Source organism: Drosophila serrata, unplaced genomic scaffold (genome assembly GCF_035046125.1).
Source record: "Drosophila serrata isolate PLE 108 unplaced genomic scaffold, ASM3504612v1 contig_165, whole genome shotgun sequence".
NCBI classification, from domain to species: domain Eukaryota; kingdom Metazoa; phylum Arthropoda; class Insecta; order Diptera; family Drosophilidae; genus Drosophila; species Drosophila serrata.
In genome coordinates, this window is record NW_028257063.1 from 984,533 (window position 1) to 997,368 (window position 12,836).

General features: G+C 42.8%; 1 protein-coding gene across 1 annotated transcript; it reads left to right on the forward strand.

Annotated features, from left to right (window-relative positions):
* Positions 1-4,433: 4,433 nt before the first annotated feature.
* On the forward strand, positions 4,434-12,102 carry Drep3 (DNA fragmentation factor-related protein 3). Its single transcript, XM_020942672.2, has 4 exons — positions 4,434-4,659; positions 5,385-5,769; positions 10,771-10,980; positions 11,063-12,102. The coding sequence occupies exons 2-4, from the start codon at positions 5,452-5,454 to the stop codon at positions 11,285-11,287; spliced, it is 753 nt and encodes a 250-aa protein (XP_020798331.2). The 5' UTR covers positions 4,434-4,659; positions 5,385-5,451; the 3' UTR covers positions 11,288-12,102.
* The last annotated feature ends 734 nt before the right edge of the window (positions 12,103-12,836 follow it).

Genomic DNA, 12,836 nt, shown 5'->3' on the forward strand with positions numbered 1-12,836 from the left:
CTATAAGTTCTGTAAGCCAAAACCACTCAATGCTGGATTAATTTTTGGTAAATATCAAATCGGATTCCAGCACTTTATTCCACCGCCATTCATTCATCATCATTATTCCTTAATCCGGTCTTCGGCGCTTGTTGCACACAACCAAGAGGGGAAAATGAGGAGGTTTTTCCAAGGCACAAATGTCAAAGCATTGATGGAGGCGACGGCAGGGGGCGTGGCTGGGTAAACAACATATCGAGTGAAGTCCCTAACGAGTCGCTTTTCTACCAAACGAGCACATAATTCTCTACAATTTTTGCTGCTTGCCTTTTTATACCCTTTCATGGTATTATAGTTTTAGTCAGAAGTTTGCAACGCAGTCAAGAAGTCATTTGCGAACTTATAAAAAAGGAACACAAACTAGATTCAAAATTAATATTTTTTGTTAGAATTCTAAAGACTCTCACTAGGACTCTTCCATTTTTCAACATTTTAATCTAATTTGAAATAATGCCATTTTGTATTATTTTACCCTTTAATTTATATATTTATTTAATTTTTATATATTATTTCTCTCTCCCAGTCTCTCTTTTACTCTATTTCGTTTTTTTTCGCTGCCTCTAGCTCAATGTATCTGTTTCTCCCTCTCTCCCTCTCTAGAGACACCACCTCTTCTCTAGCTGCCTCTGCCTATCTCTTTCTCTCCCGCTCTCACTTTCTCTGTTCTCTCTACTCGGAGACTATAAAAAGAGGCGCTGCAGCCCCGCTGGCCTCAGTCTGTGCGCGGCCTCCCCAGTGTTTACATCTGTAGTGATAGTGGTAGTGATAGTGATTGCCCCTCGACCTGATCATCTGTCCAAGGAAATATGTATGGATAACCAGGAGGAAGTTCACTTCGATGATGACCATTAAAAGCCTAATTGAAGTCAACCAGAAGATAACTATACACTGGAAGGAACTAAGCAATGACGTGTCCCCTCTACTGCGGTAAGTCTTAACCATGACAATTATATCAAATATATACATAGATGTTATAAGAGGGATCAAGCCTACATCTAGAATCATCTGTGCTAGCAATGCATTTATTTTCCAATTAATTTACTTATTGCCATGAACCCCAATACTTATTGTTAATGTAAAGTGATACAGCAATTTGTGTTTATTCAATTTTTCAATGTTTTTTAAGCGGTAACATCATTAAACTTGTCAAATAGATTGAGATTAATGGATCTTTGGCTTATTTTACGGATAACTTTAAAGGTATACACACTTCGGCTTCCAGAAACTAGCTTTCTTTATTTTTTTGTTTATTTTTTTTCTTTGCTTTTATATACACATTTCCCCCGAAATAAATGTCAAGGCTAGGGTAAGGAGGGGTTCGAGTATCCTTAGAGGGGACTGCGGGGTTCATGGTAAGCAGTCGCCGCTGGCTGTTGGGCATGAGCTTGTGAGTGTTGCACATAAACAAGACGCTGTGTAATAGATGCCGCCGCAATGGGCATTACTAATGCGCCCCGTGGCACATTTCCACCCGCATGCGAAGGGGTGGCAGGGCAGGGGCGGTAGGGGTATGTGGTGCCGATGCATAAGCTTGCCGCCTCGCTCCTGTGTGTGTGTGCGAGTCCTTTGGGCGGTTCATAATTGTGCAGCCAGAGCCGCAGGCAGCCACAAACTGCTGCTTAGATTGCCTCATTTGGATGTTTGCTTATGCCACCCCCCGGAAGTCATTATGGGCGAGGATATAGGTTCACCGGGAAAAAATAAATATAGCTAGTTGGTAAAATTTCGAATTCTTTAATATACAAAATTCCAATGCTAGATTTTTTATACTCTTGAAGAGTTCTATAACATCAGCTTAAAACGAAGTGAAGGAGCCATTTCCCACCCTATAAATCATATATATTCTTGATCAGCATCAAAAGCCAAGTCGATCTAGTCATGTTCGGAAGAAAAAAAATTTTGATATTTTTTTCAAAATTTTATAAGGGGTTACATCGTGAAAATTGTCAAAAATTCGAAAAAATGTTGATTTTATTAAATTTAAAATCTAATATGCAGATTTATTCACTAAATAAAAACTAACATAGGACAGCTTTCCGAATTGAAATTAATGAATTTTTGGTCATGTTATGATAATTGGAAAACTTGTAATTTCACAATAAGTGATTAAATTTTAGATGTTTTCACAGAATTTGAACGTATTAGAACCTTTTCTCTTCCTTTTGATAATTTATTCGAAGCAGGAGTTTCTCTGACTTAAACTTAGTAAAAAAAATTTAGTGGTTATAAACTTTTTTCCTGGCCTCAAAATATTTCAAATTAACTTAATAGAAGCAATATTTTTCAGTGTACTCACCCCTCAGACACGAAGGCAACTGTCAGTAATGAAAATTTAAGCAAGTTTGGCAAACACAAATATGAAATTAACCATTTTGTTTATCGTTATGCAGTTGTTGACGCTGCAGGTTATCCGAGCGAACGACCTTTGGCAGGACCAGCTGCAGAAGGAGCAGGTGGAGGGGGAGCAACGCCAGGGGGTGGCTCTGCACCAGGAGGTGGTACATCCTTGGCGCACACCATGCATGCAACAATGTGTAAAGGACATGATTCCAGCCACAGATCGGTCAGCGGAATGCCAGCGCTATGAGCGTGCATTCGACTGTTCACTGTACTGCGTTTTCGAAGTGCCGATTTATTGAGATATGTATATCCTGTGAGCATAATAAATACGTATGGGACACAGCCATTAAGCCCACCGTTTGACGTGTGCAAACACACACGCACTCCAATAATAATTAAGTATGCCATTAATAGTGAATGTAAATTGCTTGTTACATACCAGCAGTGTCTGTTTTCTTTCATTATTTCTCATTTCACAGTTTGCATTTATTTTAATTTAATTAAAATGTTTGTCGTTCCATTTTTCGCATTGACATACCAATACTTTTTCCATTTAATTTCATTTAGGACTGTCGACAAACCGTTGGCAACAGCAGGCGCAAATATTTGCCATTTACCCGCATCGCAGGGGGTTTTTGTTTTTGTTTTTTTTGGGGGAAAAGTGCATCAGCAATAGCAGCATATCCCTGACTAAATACCAAAGGTCCTGGTCAGGATCGAAGGCCATTAATCATCGCCACATGCGACGACGACGACGACGAGAGCGTGGTGACCTTTGCGATGACATGTGAGTTAATTAATCTAACTGCCCAGACACAACGAAGGTCACCAGGCATCGCAATTAAACGTGGCAGCTGATGATGAAGGGAATCCTCCAGCGCCATCACCATCACCATCACCTCCTTCCGCCATTTACCTTGGCGGGACGGTAGACGCATAAATTTCAATTTGCAACGCCATGAGCCCTGCTGCCCCGGTCTCTATGCATTTAAATTGATGGTCGTTGTGTGCTGCTGCATATGCGAAAAGTTGTTCGCGCCACGCCCCAATGCGCAATTAGCGGACCGCAGCCCATAAATAATTTCCACCGAAAGCCTGCGGGAAATGGAAAACGTAAGGCGGAAATGATTGCCCAGAAGGGCGAATAAACAGATGAGCGTTGAGGCTACGACCCTGGCATTGGGCTTAAATATGCACAACATGTTGTCAGCTCTCCGTCTATTCCATATAGTGTGACAATTGAATGGAAATCAGGTAAAATGCAGTTAAGAGGAGGCACACAGCATCCAATCTGTGGGATTCGGATCCCATAACGTGACGGGAGCCGGCATCACGTGCAGTCCATGTACACGCGGCGTATGCTTAATGTTTTCTGGCTCCGACTATAAATATTGAACAACTGAGCCAGATAGATCTGTGTGGCCGAAAAAGGGAAATTCTATGAATTTTAAGCATTCCATTTGCCGGGGCAAATCCGGCTTTCAATAGTTTTGGGCTAATAAATCGCGACGGCTTTTGTGTTTGCACCTTTGTTGAAAACTTTCTCCGAGGACTCTCACTCGCCCCCCCTGCCCAGGATTTTAATTATGCAGCCCAGCTCATTATGCCGAAGTGACATTTCTGCAGCCCAGCAAGGGAGACGGAGAGAAAGGGAAAGAGTTTTTGGCCCAAATTGCAAACTTTATTTTATTGCAATTTTAAACTTTGCCCTTACCCTCAGAAAGTTCAGGCTAAAATATTTATATTTGCTAGCTGAGGCCGCCGCCAGTAGTGCCTGTGCTTTGTATATGTTTATCTTCTGCTTTCTGTGGTCCTGTCCCCCCGGTTAAGTGGAACTATTTGCAGCTGCTCCAGTAAACTTTACCCACTTCACAGGTCATAGAGTCCCGATCCCAGGACATGGCACCACTGTTATCCCCTGGCACGCCCCGCTAACAGCAAACAGCATCTTAACAGAGTCCTCTCTCACTGCTGGTGTCCTGCTCTCTTTGCCAAAGCTCGCCGAAGGTTAGACTTTGCTGTGTGTCTTTGCATGTCCTGCCGCCGCTGCTGCTGTCTTTGCTCTGTGTGTTTGCACTGGCCGAAGCTGTCGGCAAATTCAACGAGTCGAGTCCTTTTGGCCAGGCTTATTTAAATACAGCACGCACAGACGTCTGGCAATTTATTCCAAGTTCGGCCGGCTTTTGTTGCACTTGTCGGCCGCTCGCGATCTCAAGTCGGAAATCGCGTGCTATAACAATAAAATGTGAACAATTCGGTTTTAAAAATTGTATGCGCCAGGTAATGGAAGCACAAAAAAGGAGTAAAGCGAAAGTTTGGTGCATGTGAAAAGGAGATTTTAAGTTAACAAAGAAAGTTGTGGCATATAAGGAAGGTTCTTTGTGAGGGTTTCTATTAAAATACTGTTTGAAATATTTATAAAATAAAAAAGACATTAAAAAATAAATTCCGTATATAAAATTCAAGGATATTTAATGCAAAATGTATACAAGGACTTAAATAATTTAATATTACCGAATTGGCAGGTTATTTGTGCTGACATAAAGCTAATTTTGATTTATAAAGTACTACAATTTAAATACTATTTTAAACCTAAAATATAATGTATTAAAGTTATTTTATCCTTTTTTATTATAATGATATAAAACTAAAATGCTTGCTTATAAGGCAAAACAAACGAAATAAAGCATTTCCCTTTCTTTGTTCTAGCTTTATTTCACAAAAGGCGGTCCTTTGTTTATGTTTGCTTTAAAATAGAAACATTTTGCAAATGGTGAAACTTTTTTTGTCCAACGAAAACCCAGCCAAAGGCTGAACATTGATTTTCTCCTAAAAACATTTGTGCAGAGCAAACTACATACATTTGGCCGTAATAACAATAACACAAAGTTTGGTAGTTGTGTTAGGCATTTTTCGCCCCCACAAAAGTGCCATACAGAATATTTCAATTATCTTTGAAATTTGCCTGGCTTGTCGTAAATCATGCTATCCAACTACCACCACAGCCAGTCCAAGGAGTCCAGACGTGAGACGTGAACGTTTCCGAAGGAGACACGACCACAAGCACAACCAATGACAGAAATGAATGCAACGGCGGCTGCCACCGAGGAGACAAAGGAGGCTGGTCCAGAGCCAGGACCACCGGCCACCGTTGTCGTACCTGAGCCCGAGGCGAAGCCTGCGGTGCCACCGTCCAGGCAGCGAACCCTTACGCGCACCGAGGAGATGGACGCGGACGGCGACGATATCGAGCTGGACCCGGACGGGGACGATGCGGCGGACAGCATCACCTTGGAGCTGGCCTTATCGCCGCACAGCAGCACGCCCACGCCGCCGCCCACCACGGCGGACGAGGACTTTGCCCAGCTGGACAACAGCAAGCCCTTTAAGGTATGGTATCCATGTCCTTCCCCAAGCTCCTACATCTTTTGTGGCGCTCGCTGACCAGTTCGTTAAGTGATTACCACGGCGCTATTGTTACGCTAACAGGAAAAACCAGGGGGAACAAAAAAATAGAAAAAGCAAAATGCTCGAAAAAGTTTGAACTGGAACCCTTCAGTTCTCCGGCGGCCACTTCAAAGCTCCGACGTTGAGTAGCCTCATCGACATTGGTGCTGCTGCCGCTGAAGTGTTGCTGCCGGTGCTTTATACGCCCTTTAAGCATTCAGCCAACTTTTCAAATCCGCTGAAAAAGCAGGAGATGGAGAGCGGGACGTGTCCTCGTCCCTGCCAAAGAGCAGGTCCTTCCTGGCAAACTCTATTTGCCTATAAAGGTAACAGGCGGACAGCCAATTTAGTGCACAGGGAAAAAAGGCTAAATAATTTGATTAGTTTACCTTTTTGGCAAGGGAATGTTTTTAGTTTATCTCAAAGAGATTCTATATTAAAATATAAGTCATTTTTCCCATGAAAGAATATTGAAAATTATAATACATTAGCTTAGGTTTAAGTCTTTTGATCCTGTTTTGGATACCAAGAATAGGACCTTTTAAAACTTCTCCAAAATGAAGTCCAATATAATGTAGGGTTTTAAATTTATTGCGATTTCTAAAATAACTTAGAATATTTAATATGTAAATCCCGATTCCAATTTACAAAAATAATTCGTTTAAATTCAAACTCATTACAAATTAAAGTAGAAAACTTATATTGAACCCATATTAAAACGTATTTTAGCTAAAAATCAATGCTGAAAAATCACATTTAATATAAGCTTGTAGCTTTATCCTTTCCTAAATCCCCTGGACCAGCTTAAATTTTTGTTTCTGTGTGTGTGCCTGGGTAACAATTGAAATTTAATTAAAATTTTCAAACTGGTTCGAACTGTGCCCAAACTGGGCTGAAATAGTAGCATCCGCATGCGGGCGCCAAACTGGCTCGTATATCACAAAGTCCGCCCACTGTTGCCACTCAGCCATATCCTCATCATGCCGCCAATCACCTCCAGAAGCCAAGCCCACATCTAAGCCACCTAGACTGAGGGGATGGGCGATAAACGATAAAGAGGCGGCGTCTGGTGGCGGTGGCTGCACCCCTAATCGATTTATTGTGTGTTAACGGCATTAAAGCCACCGCTATAACAATATAAATTGGCCGTAAGATCAGCATCTGGACGGCCTGAATTGATGATGAGCAGCACATCAAGTGGCTGGCTGTAAATTTGCCAGGCGATAGGCGAGAGGAGCAAGAGGAGCAATTAATTGGCAGCTCGATGTGGCCCAAACGCGATGTCATTTGTCAGTGACAGAGGCTGGGGCTGTTGATGAGTGAGCGCGGGCCACGCGTCGTATAAGTAATTCATGCGCATTTCAGCTAATTAATAAGCCCGCAGTTTGCTTGCCATCTGACACGGCGGGTCCCAGCCCCTCCTGCCCTATCGAGAGGGATCTAGGTAATTCAGGAAACTGCAAATCTCCAGCGGCCTTGCCTGGGTTAGCTGATACATGTAGGCCCTTTGACTAATTGCTCGGGTAACTGGAGGCGAGGTGATAATCCCGGGGCTATTAATATGTCAAAAACTGGTAGTACATTTTCACAATTCGCTTAGAGTTTGTATAAGCCTTTGATTTCCACATAATACCTCTATGATTCTGTAGCCTTATTGATTGTCTAACTAAGCCAAGTTAATTGGTTTTGGCATTGGCCTTAGGAAGACATATTCTTTATTTAGTTTTACTTTAAGGAAAAATACTCGACGGCAACATATTTGCTCATACAATTTGTTTAGTTCTGAGTTTTTAATTGTATTTGTTTCAGAGTCTCACTTCTTATTTTCCTTATTTCCCATTTTCTGCCCCGAAGGAAATTCAGTGGCAGCCCGCCCGCCCAGAAATACATTTTTCTGGTGCTGCTGGTTCGGAAATTAAATTCCGGAAAAATAAATCCCATTGGGTTTTCCTGGGTCCCCCCATTTTCTCTCAGGCTAACGCGTAAATGCGTTTTCCATGTATGTCACAGTCGTTCGGAGACTTGTCCACCTGTGTGGTCTACCTTTATGTATGTAAGGATTTCGGAGAATGCAAATGGCTCAAATATAAAGTCGGAGCAGCCGCAAAATGAAGAGATCCTTGGGTCGGAAATTAAATTACCAACAGAAGCAGCAACAGCAACAGCAACAGAAACAGCAACACCACCGGCGAAAACAAACAATGGCGGCGAGAGCAAACATTTTTCGGTGAATACGCCTTGTTGAGACATTGCGTATACGCCACGTTGCGCATTAAGGCAAATAAACGAGCATTATTCATGTCCAGGCAGCCGTGCAACTTGACAACGCCCCGCTGGTGTCCTCAGAAGAAGAGCCAGACAGACAGCCGTCGACGTAATAAGTAAGCTAATAAGTACGTGTAAGTGCGGAATGCGACAGCGAGTATGAAAGCAGTTGAGGACTCATCACGGCCCACGACATTCGAATGACTGAATGCTGCTAATGATTTCCAGCAGGACACTGTGGAAAAATGCCGAGATATTTATATAAATAAATCTCTGCCAAGTGTGCTACTTACAGATATTTAAAATGTTTGTTTATCAAATTTATTTATTAGAACTTTCTTATATCTTTAAAAGAAACTTAGGAACTTGGCTCTTATATTATAGAATTTAAAAGAATTTAATGGAATTTCGTAGAATTCTATTTTCTTTTCACACTTCCTAGTGTGTTGCCCTGACATTTTCATGACAATCATGGGAAATTAGTGCGTCAATGTCTCCGATAAATGCCATGGAGCGTAAAGAGCTGCTGGACAATGGTCACCGCAGGCGCACATCAAAGCAATTTGGGCTTCAGGGCCTTGGGACATTTGATATTACCGAGGCTACCATTACCTTAGACCCGGAATGGGTTTTAGGTTTTGGCTTTCACTCCCCCACGCACTCCCTTTATTGTGTTATGCTTCAATTTGTAGTCTATAATTGCTGACATTCGGCCGTAATTTGCATTTCCTGACCAGGCCCTAAGTGCTATTAGGACAACAGATTCCCGGACACACAGAAGCTCTCGGCTCTGGCTTCATGGCAAATTCATGACTGCACCTCGGCTCGACCCATTGTCCTTGTCACGCTCCTGGCTTGTTTGTCGCCAGCTTCACTGATGCTTTTGGTGCTCCTGATGCTCCTGATGCTGCTTCTGCTAAGCAAACGAGGAATTTACAGGGACAATATTGACGCTAGGCGCTGGCAAACAAAAATGCGAGGGCAAATTCCCCGAAGAGCCCAGGCCGCACACGGATGTAAATATTTACCCAGCTACTATGCCTGTACCTAGGCCAGTTCCAATGAATCCTGTCACCGGAACAAGGACCCTAAATTCGCCGAAAAGTGAAACCGCAAATCAGGCCGAGACACAACGAGTAGAGTGCAGCGTGATGGAAGCAATTTGCCACGAACTCGCACTCAATAGAAGGAGTGACCACCAAAAGTCAGAGTTCAACGAGGGCCACTTGAAAGGCAAGAATATACACATTGTTTGGCTAGCGCTGCCGGTTAAGAAAGCCAAGTTATAATGACTTTCTGGCCCCCACACAAAGGCGAAAAACTGGCAAAAAGCAAACAAAGCCGGCGGGCATTGGCATCTGGCCCCAGACTTGGTGCCGCTGCTGATTGAATAGTTTCCCAGGGACTCAATCGCCGTCGTGGAAAAGGGAAAACACTGATTGTGGCAAGAGTGGCTTCAATGGGTGGGTACGCACCCAGCCCAGTTCCCTTTGAAATTCGCATTAAATGCACGATAAACTTTCATTGTTGTTGCAGACTTTCCGCCAACTAAGCAGACTCCAGACTCCAGACTCTGGCCAGACGTAGTGGTGTTGGCCATTTGATGGATTCCCTAAGCATCGTATAATTGGTTTAGCAGACTGTCCCAGACGGGTTGATGGATGTGCTGTTAGGAGAGGATTGTATCCGATGATGATTCACATTCAGATTCCGATTAAATGCCCACAAATCGCTTCACAGTTGCCTGTCAGCCACGGAGACACCTGAAGATCTGTCAAAAAAGAAAGAAGGACACCTCCTTAGGGCAATTTATCAGAGTTTCTGGGAACAAAGGGGGCGGATACGTAATGTCCGCATTAAAGAGGCGTTGGCAACTTTTTGACTTGGAGGAAGACGGGACCCTTTTCCAGCTCTTGCTTTCTTTCTACCTTTCGCTTGACCCACCCAAGCATCCAACCATCCATCCAGTCATCCATCCAACCATCCATTCTCGTCCTTGTTGGAGCCTGTTTGGCATCGACAGCATTATGCTTTAAATATTTTAGTAGCAATCTTTTAGGCCCAACAACGGAGCCGGAGTGGCTCAAACAAATGGCATGGAGAAAAGGTAAAAAGAAATATGTATATATAATCGGTGTGCCTCGACCGACCTGTACCTTGACCTTCCACCCATTGTCTGGGGCTTTATTGTTATGGCAAATGATAAATTGATTATTTGTAGCTGCCGCTGGCTTTCCATTCAGCTGGCAAACTCCTCCTCCGAAAATGTATATATCGCCATTGCAATTAAGCTGATATTTTTTCTATACTTATTCTTATCGTTGTCGCCGTGCTTCGTTAACTTCATATTGTTTTTATTGGCACAAGAGGAGGTTGGGCCTGCCTTAAGGGGCTTTTGGTAAATTAAAGCAAACAAATGTTTAAGGCTGTTGTTTGTTGTTATTTCCTTGACAGAGAAAGGGAGGGAGGGAAAGAGTGAGTGTGAAGGAACTCGAGCAAACATTTCTGGCCAAGTTAATTTTGTGGTGTAGATTCAAAATTAATTATGCAAAAATACGGCTTAATAGAAATATATTTCTAGGGACTATATATGCAGCTTAGTAATCCTTCTTTATCGTTGCCATGCAATTTGAGGCTTTTCAGCATAAAATTCCAAGTATTCTTTCCCCACAATTTCAGATCAAGGACATTACACGAAACATACGGAAGGCGGTGGTGGCCACAACCCTTTCAGAGTTGCGCTTGAAGGTATCAGCGAAATTTGAGCGGAATCAGCCGGCGATACACCTGGATTGCGATGGCACCGAGGTCGACGACGAGGAGTACTTTAGCACTCTGGAGCCAAATGCCGAATTGATTGCTGTCTTTCCCGGCGAGCAGTGGCGCGATGTGAGTGGTTGCTACCATCCATATCCCTTATCCGTTGTCCCTTATCCTGGCTTTGGCTTAACCCCTTTTTTCCCTTTTTCAGCCCAGTGACTATAATGCCAATCTGCGGCGCACATCGCTGGATGCTCAGCGTCTTCGGCGGCTGGTGAGCAAGCTGCAGTCGAACTATATCAACGATGATGACTTGGACAAGCTGTCAAACATGGATCCCAATTCCCTGGTGGATATCACAGGACGGGAGCCCAAGGACAGCGAGTACTCCTCGCGGAGCGATGCGGCACGCAGGTCCACGGAGCTATCCTGTTAGGGTTGCTTTATTTTTGGTATTTGGTATTTAGTGTAAACGGAGCAGGACACAGGACATAATTTGTGTGAAAGGAGCTGTATATATGGGAATTTGTACGAGTTTATGAGGCAAGAAGAATTGAAGGGGTATTTTTGGAAAATGTTTTGATGGCAGCAACCTACATCTCCGTATAGATCAGATATAGAAAGTTGTGTATTTTTCGAGCCCACATTGTAGACTCCACCCTGAATGTCTATTATCAGCCGCTAATTGTTCCTAGACCAATAGCTGTGTAACGAGCCACAATCTGGAGTGCCTTAAAGGCCTAGCTCCAGTCCTAGATAACCTCACCCTCCTCACAGCCCCTCTACATGTATATCCCCCTCAGAGGACGATCAACGAAGTGCAGCTTAGAGTTTAGAGTCTGTCTAAGCTTGTAGGTATTAATAGTGAAATAAATATATATAGATATATATTTTCCATAGCAAGGTCCTTGTGAATAATGTCACACAGAAACAGTTTGGGTTGTTAGGGAGCAAGTACGATTTTACCATAATTGAATCTCAATTAAATCAATTAACAATTGAATAAACGTTTAACACACCCGCACACAAAGAGACGTTTCACCCTTTTTTTCGTCGTATTAATGCTGCATCAATGATCTAGGCACTATTTGCTGCACTAATCGAAGGGCTATAGAAGCCCGTATTGAACTCGATTTACATGGCAATTGGAAATTGTAATTTGTGACTTGTAAAAACAAACAAACGAAACGAAAAACTGAAAATAAATAAATGGATAAATGTGTGAAAATTAATTTTTATCGAAACAATAAATTGCGTTTAATGTGAAGAAGAGTTTGTGGTACTTTATCCGATTTACTGGACAGTATTTTTCTTACTTTCAAGGCTAAGCAGCTGCAGGCCGAGGCAACTTTTGCGAAAATAATCGAAGAAATCTGTCAGCTTGGGCAGTTTTCAATCCCTTTATCGATTGGGTTGGAAAATACCCTTAAGCCTTAAAGTAACTATATCGTGTGCTTCCCCGACTTAAAGTGCAATTTTAATTATGCCAAGAGCCCGTGCTCCTCCTCCATTCATAGGCACTTCCCTTTATTAGCTTACCAACTCAGACCCTGGCAATGCCAGGCCAGACATTTTTAATTTCAATTTCCCCTGCTGCTGGTCAGCTGCAGTGGCTCATTCCTCGAATAGAAACAAAAAACGAGATAGAAACGAAGGTTTGGACTATGTGAAATATGGCCAACAAAGTTCACTCACTCATTGCCCCGAGTGTTCCTAGTTTTCGTATCCATGTTAAAGTGTTCCTTTCACCTTGCTTTTGGGAGGGGAATCCCTGGCAGGCGTTGAAGTTTAAATGAAATCGAGATGGACGGCTGTGGATTTTACCCATAACAATCAGTCAAATCGGAAACCACCAAGGACCTGACCACAGAATGCGACGAATTTTTAATACGTTTGAAATCGGGCCCAGGACAATGCCGAAATGCCAAAATGCGAAAGGAAGTGTGTTACACATGGCTGGCTGTGGAAAAACACCGGGAAAAGCT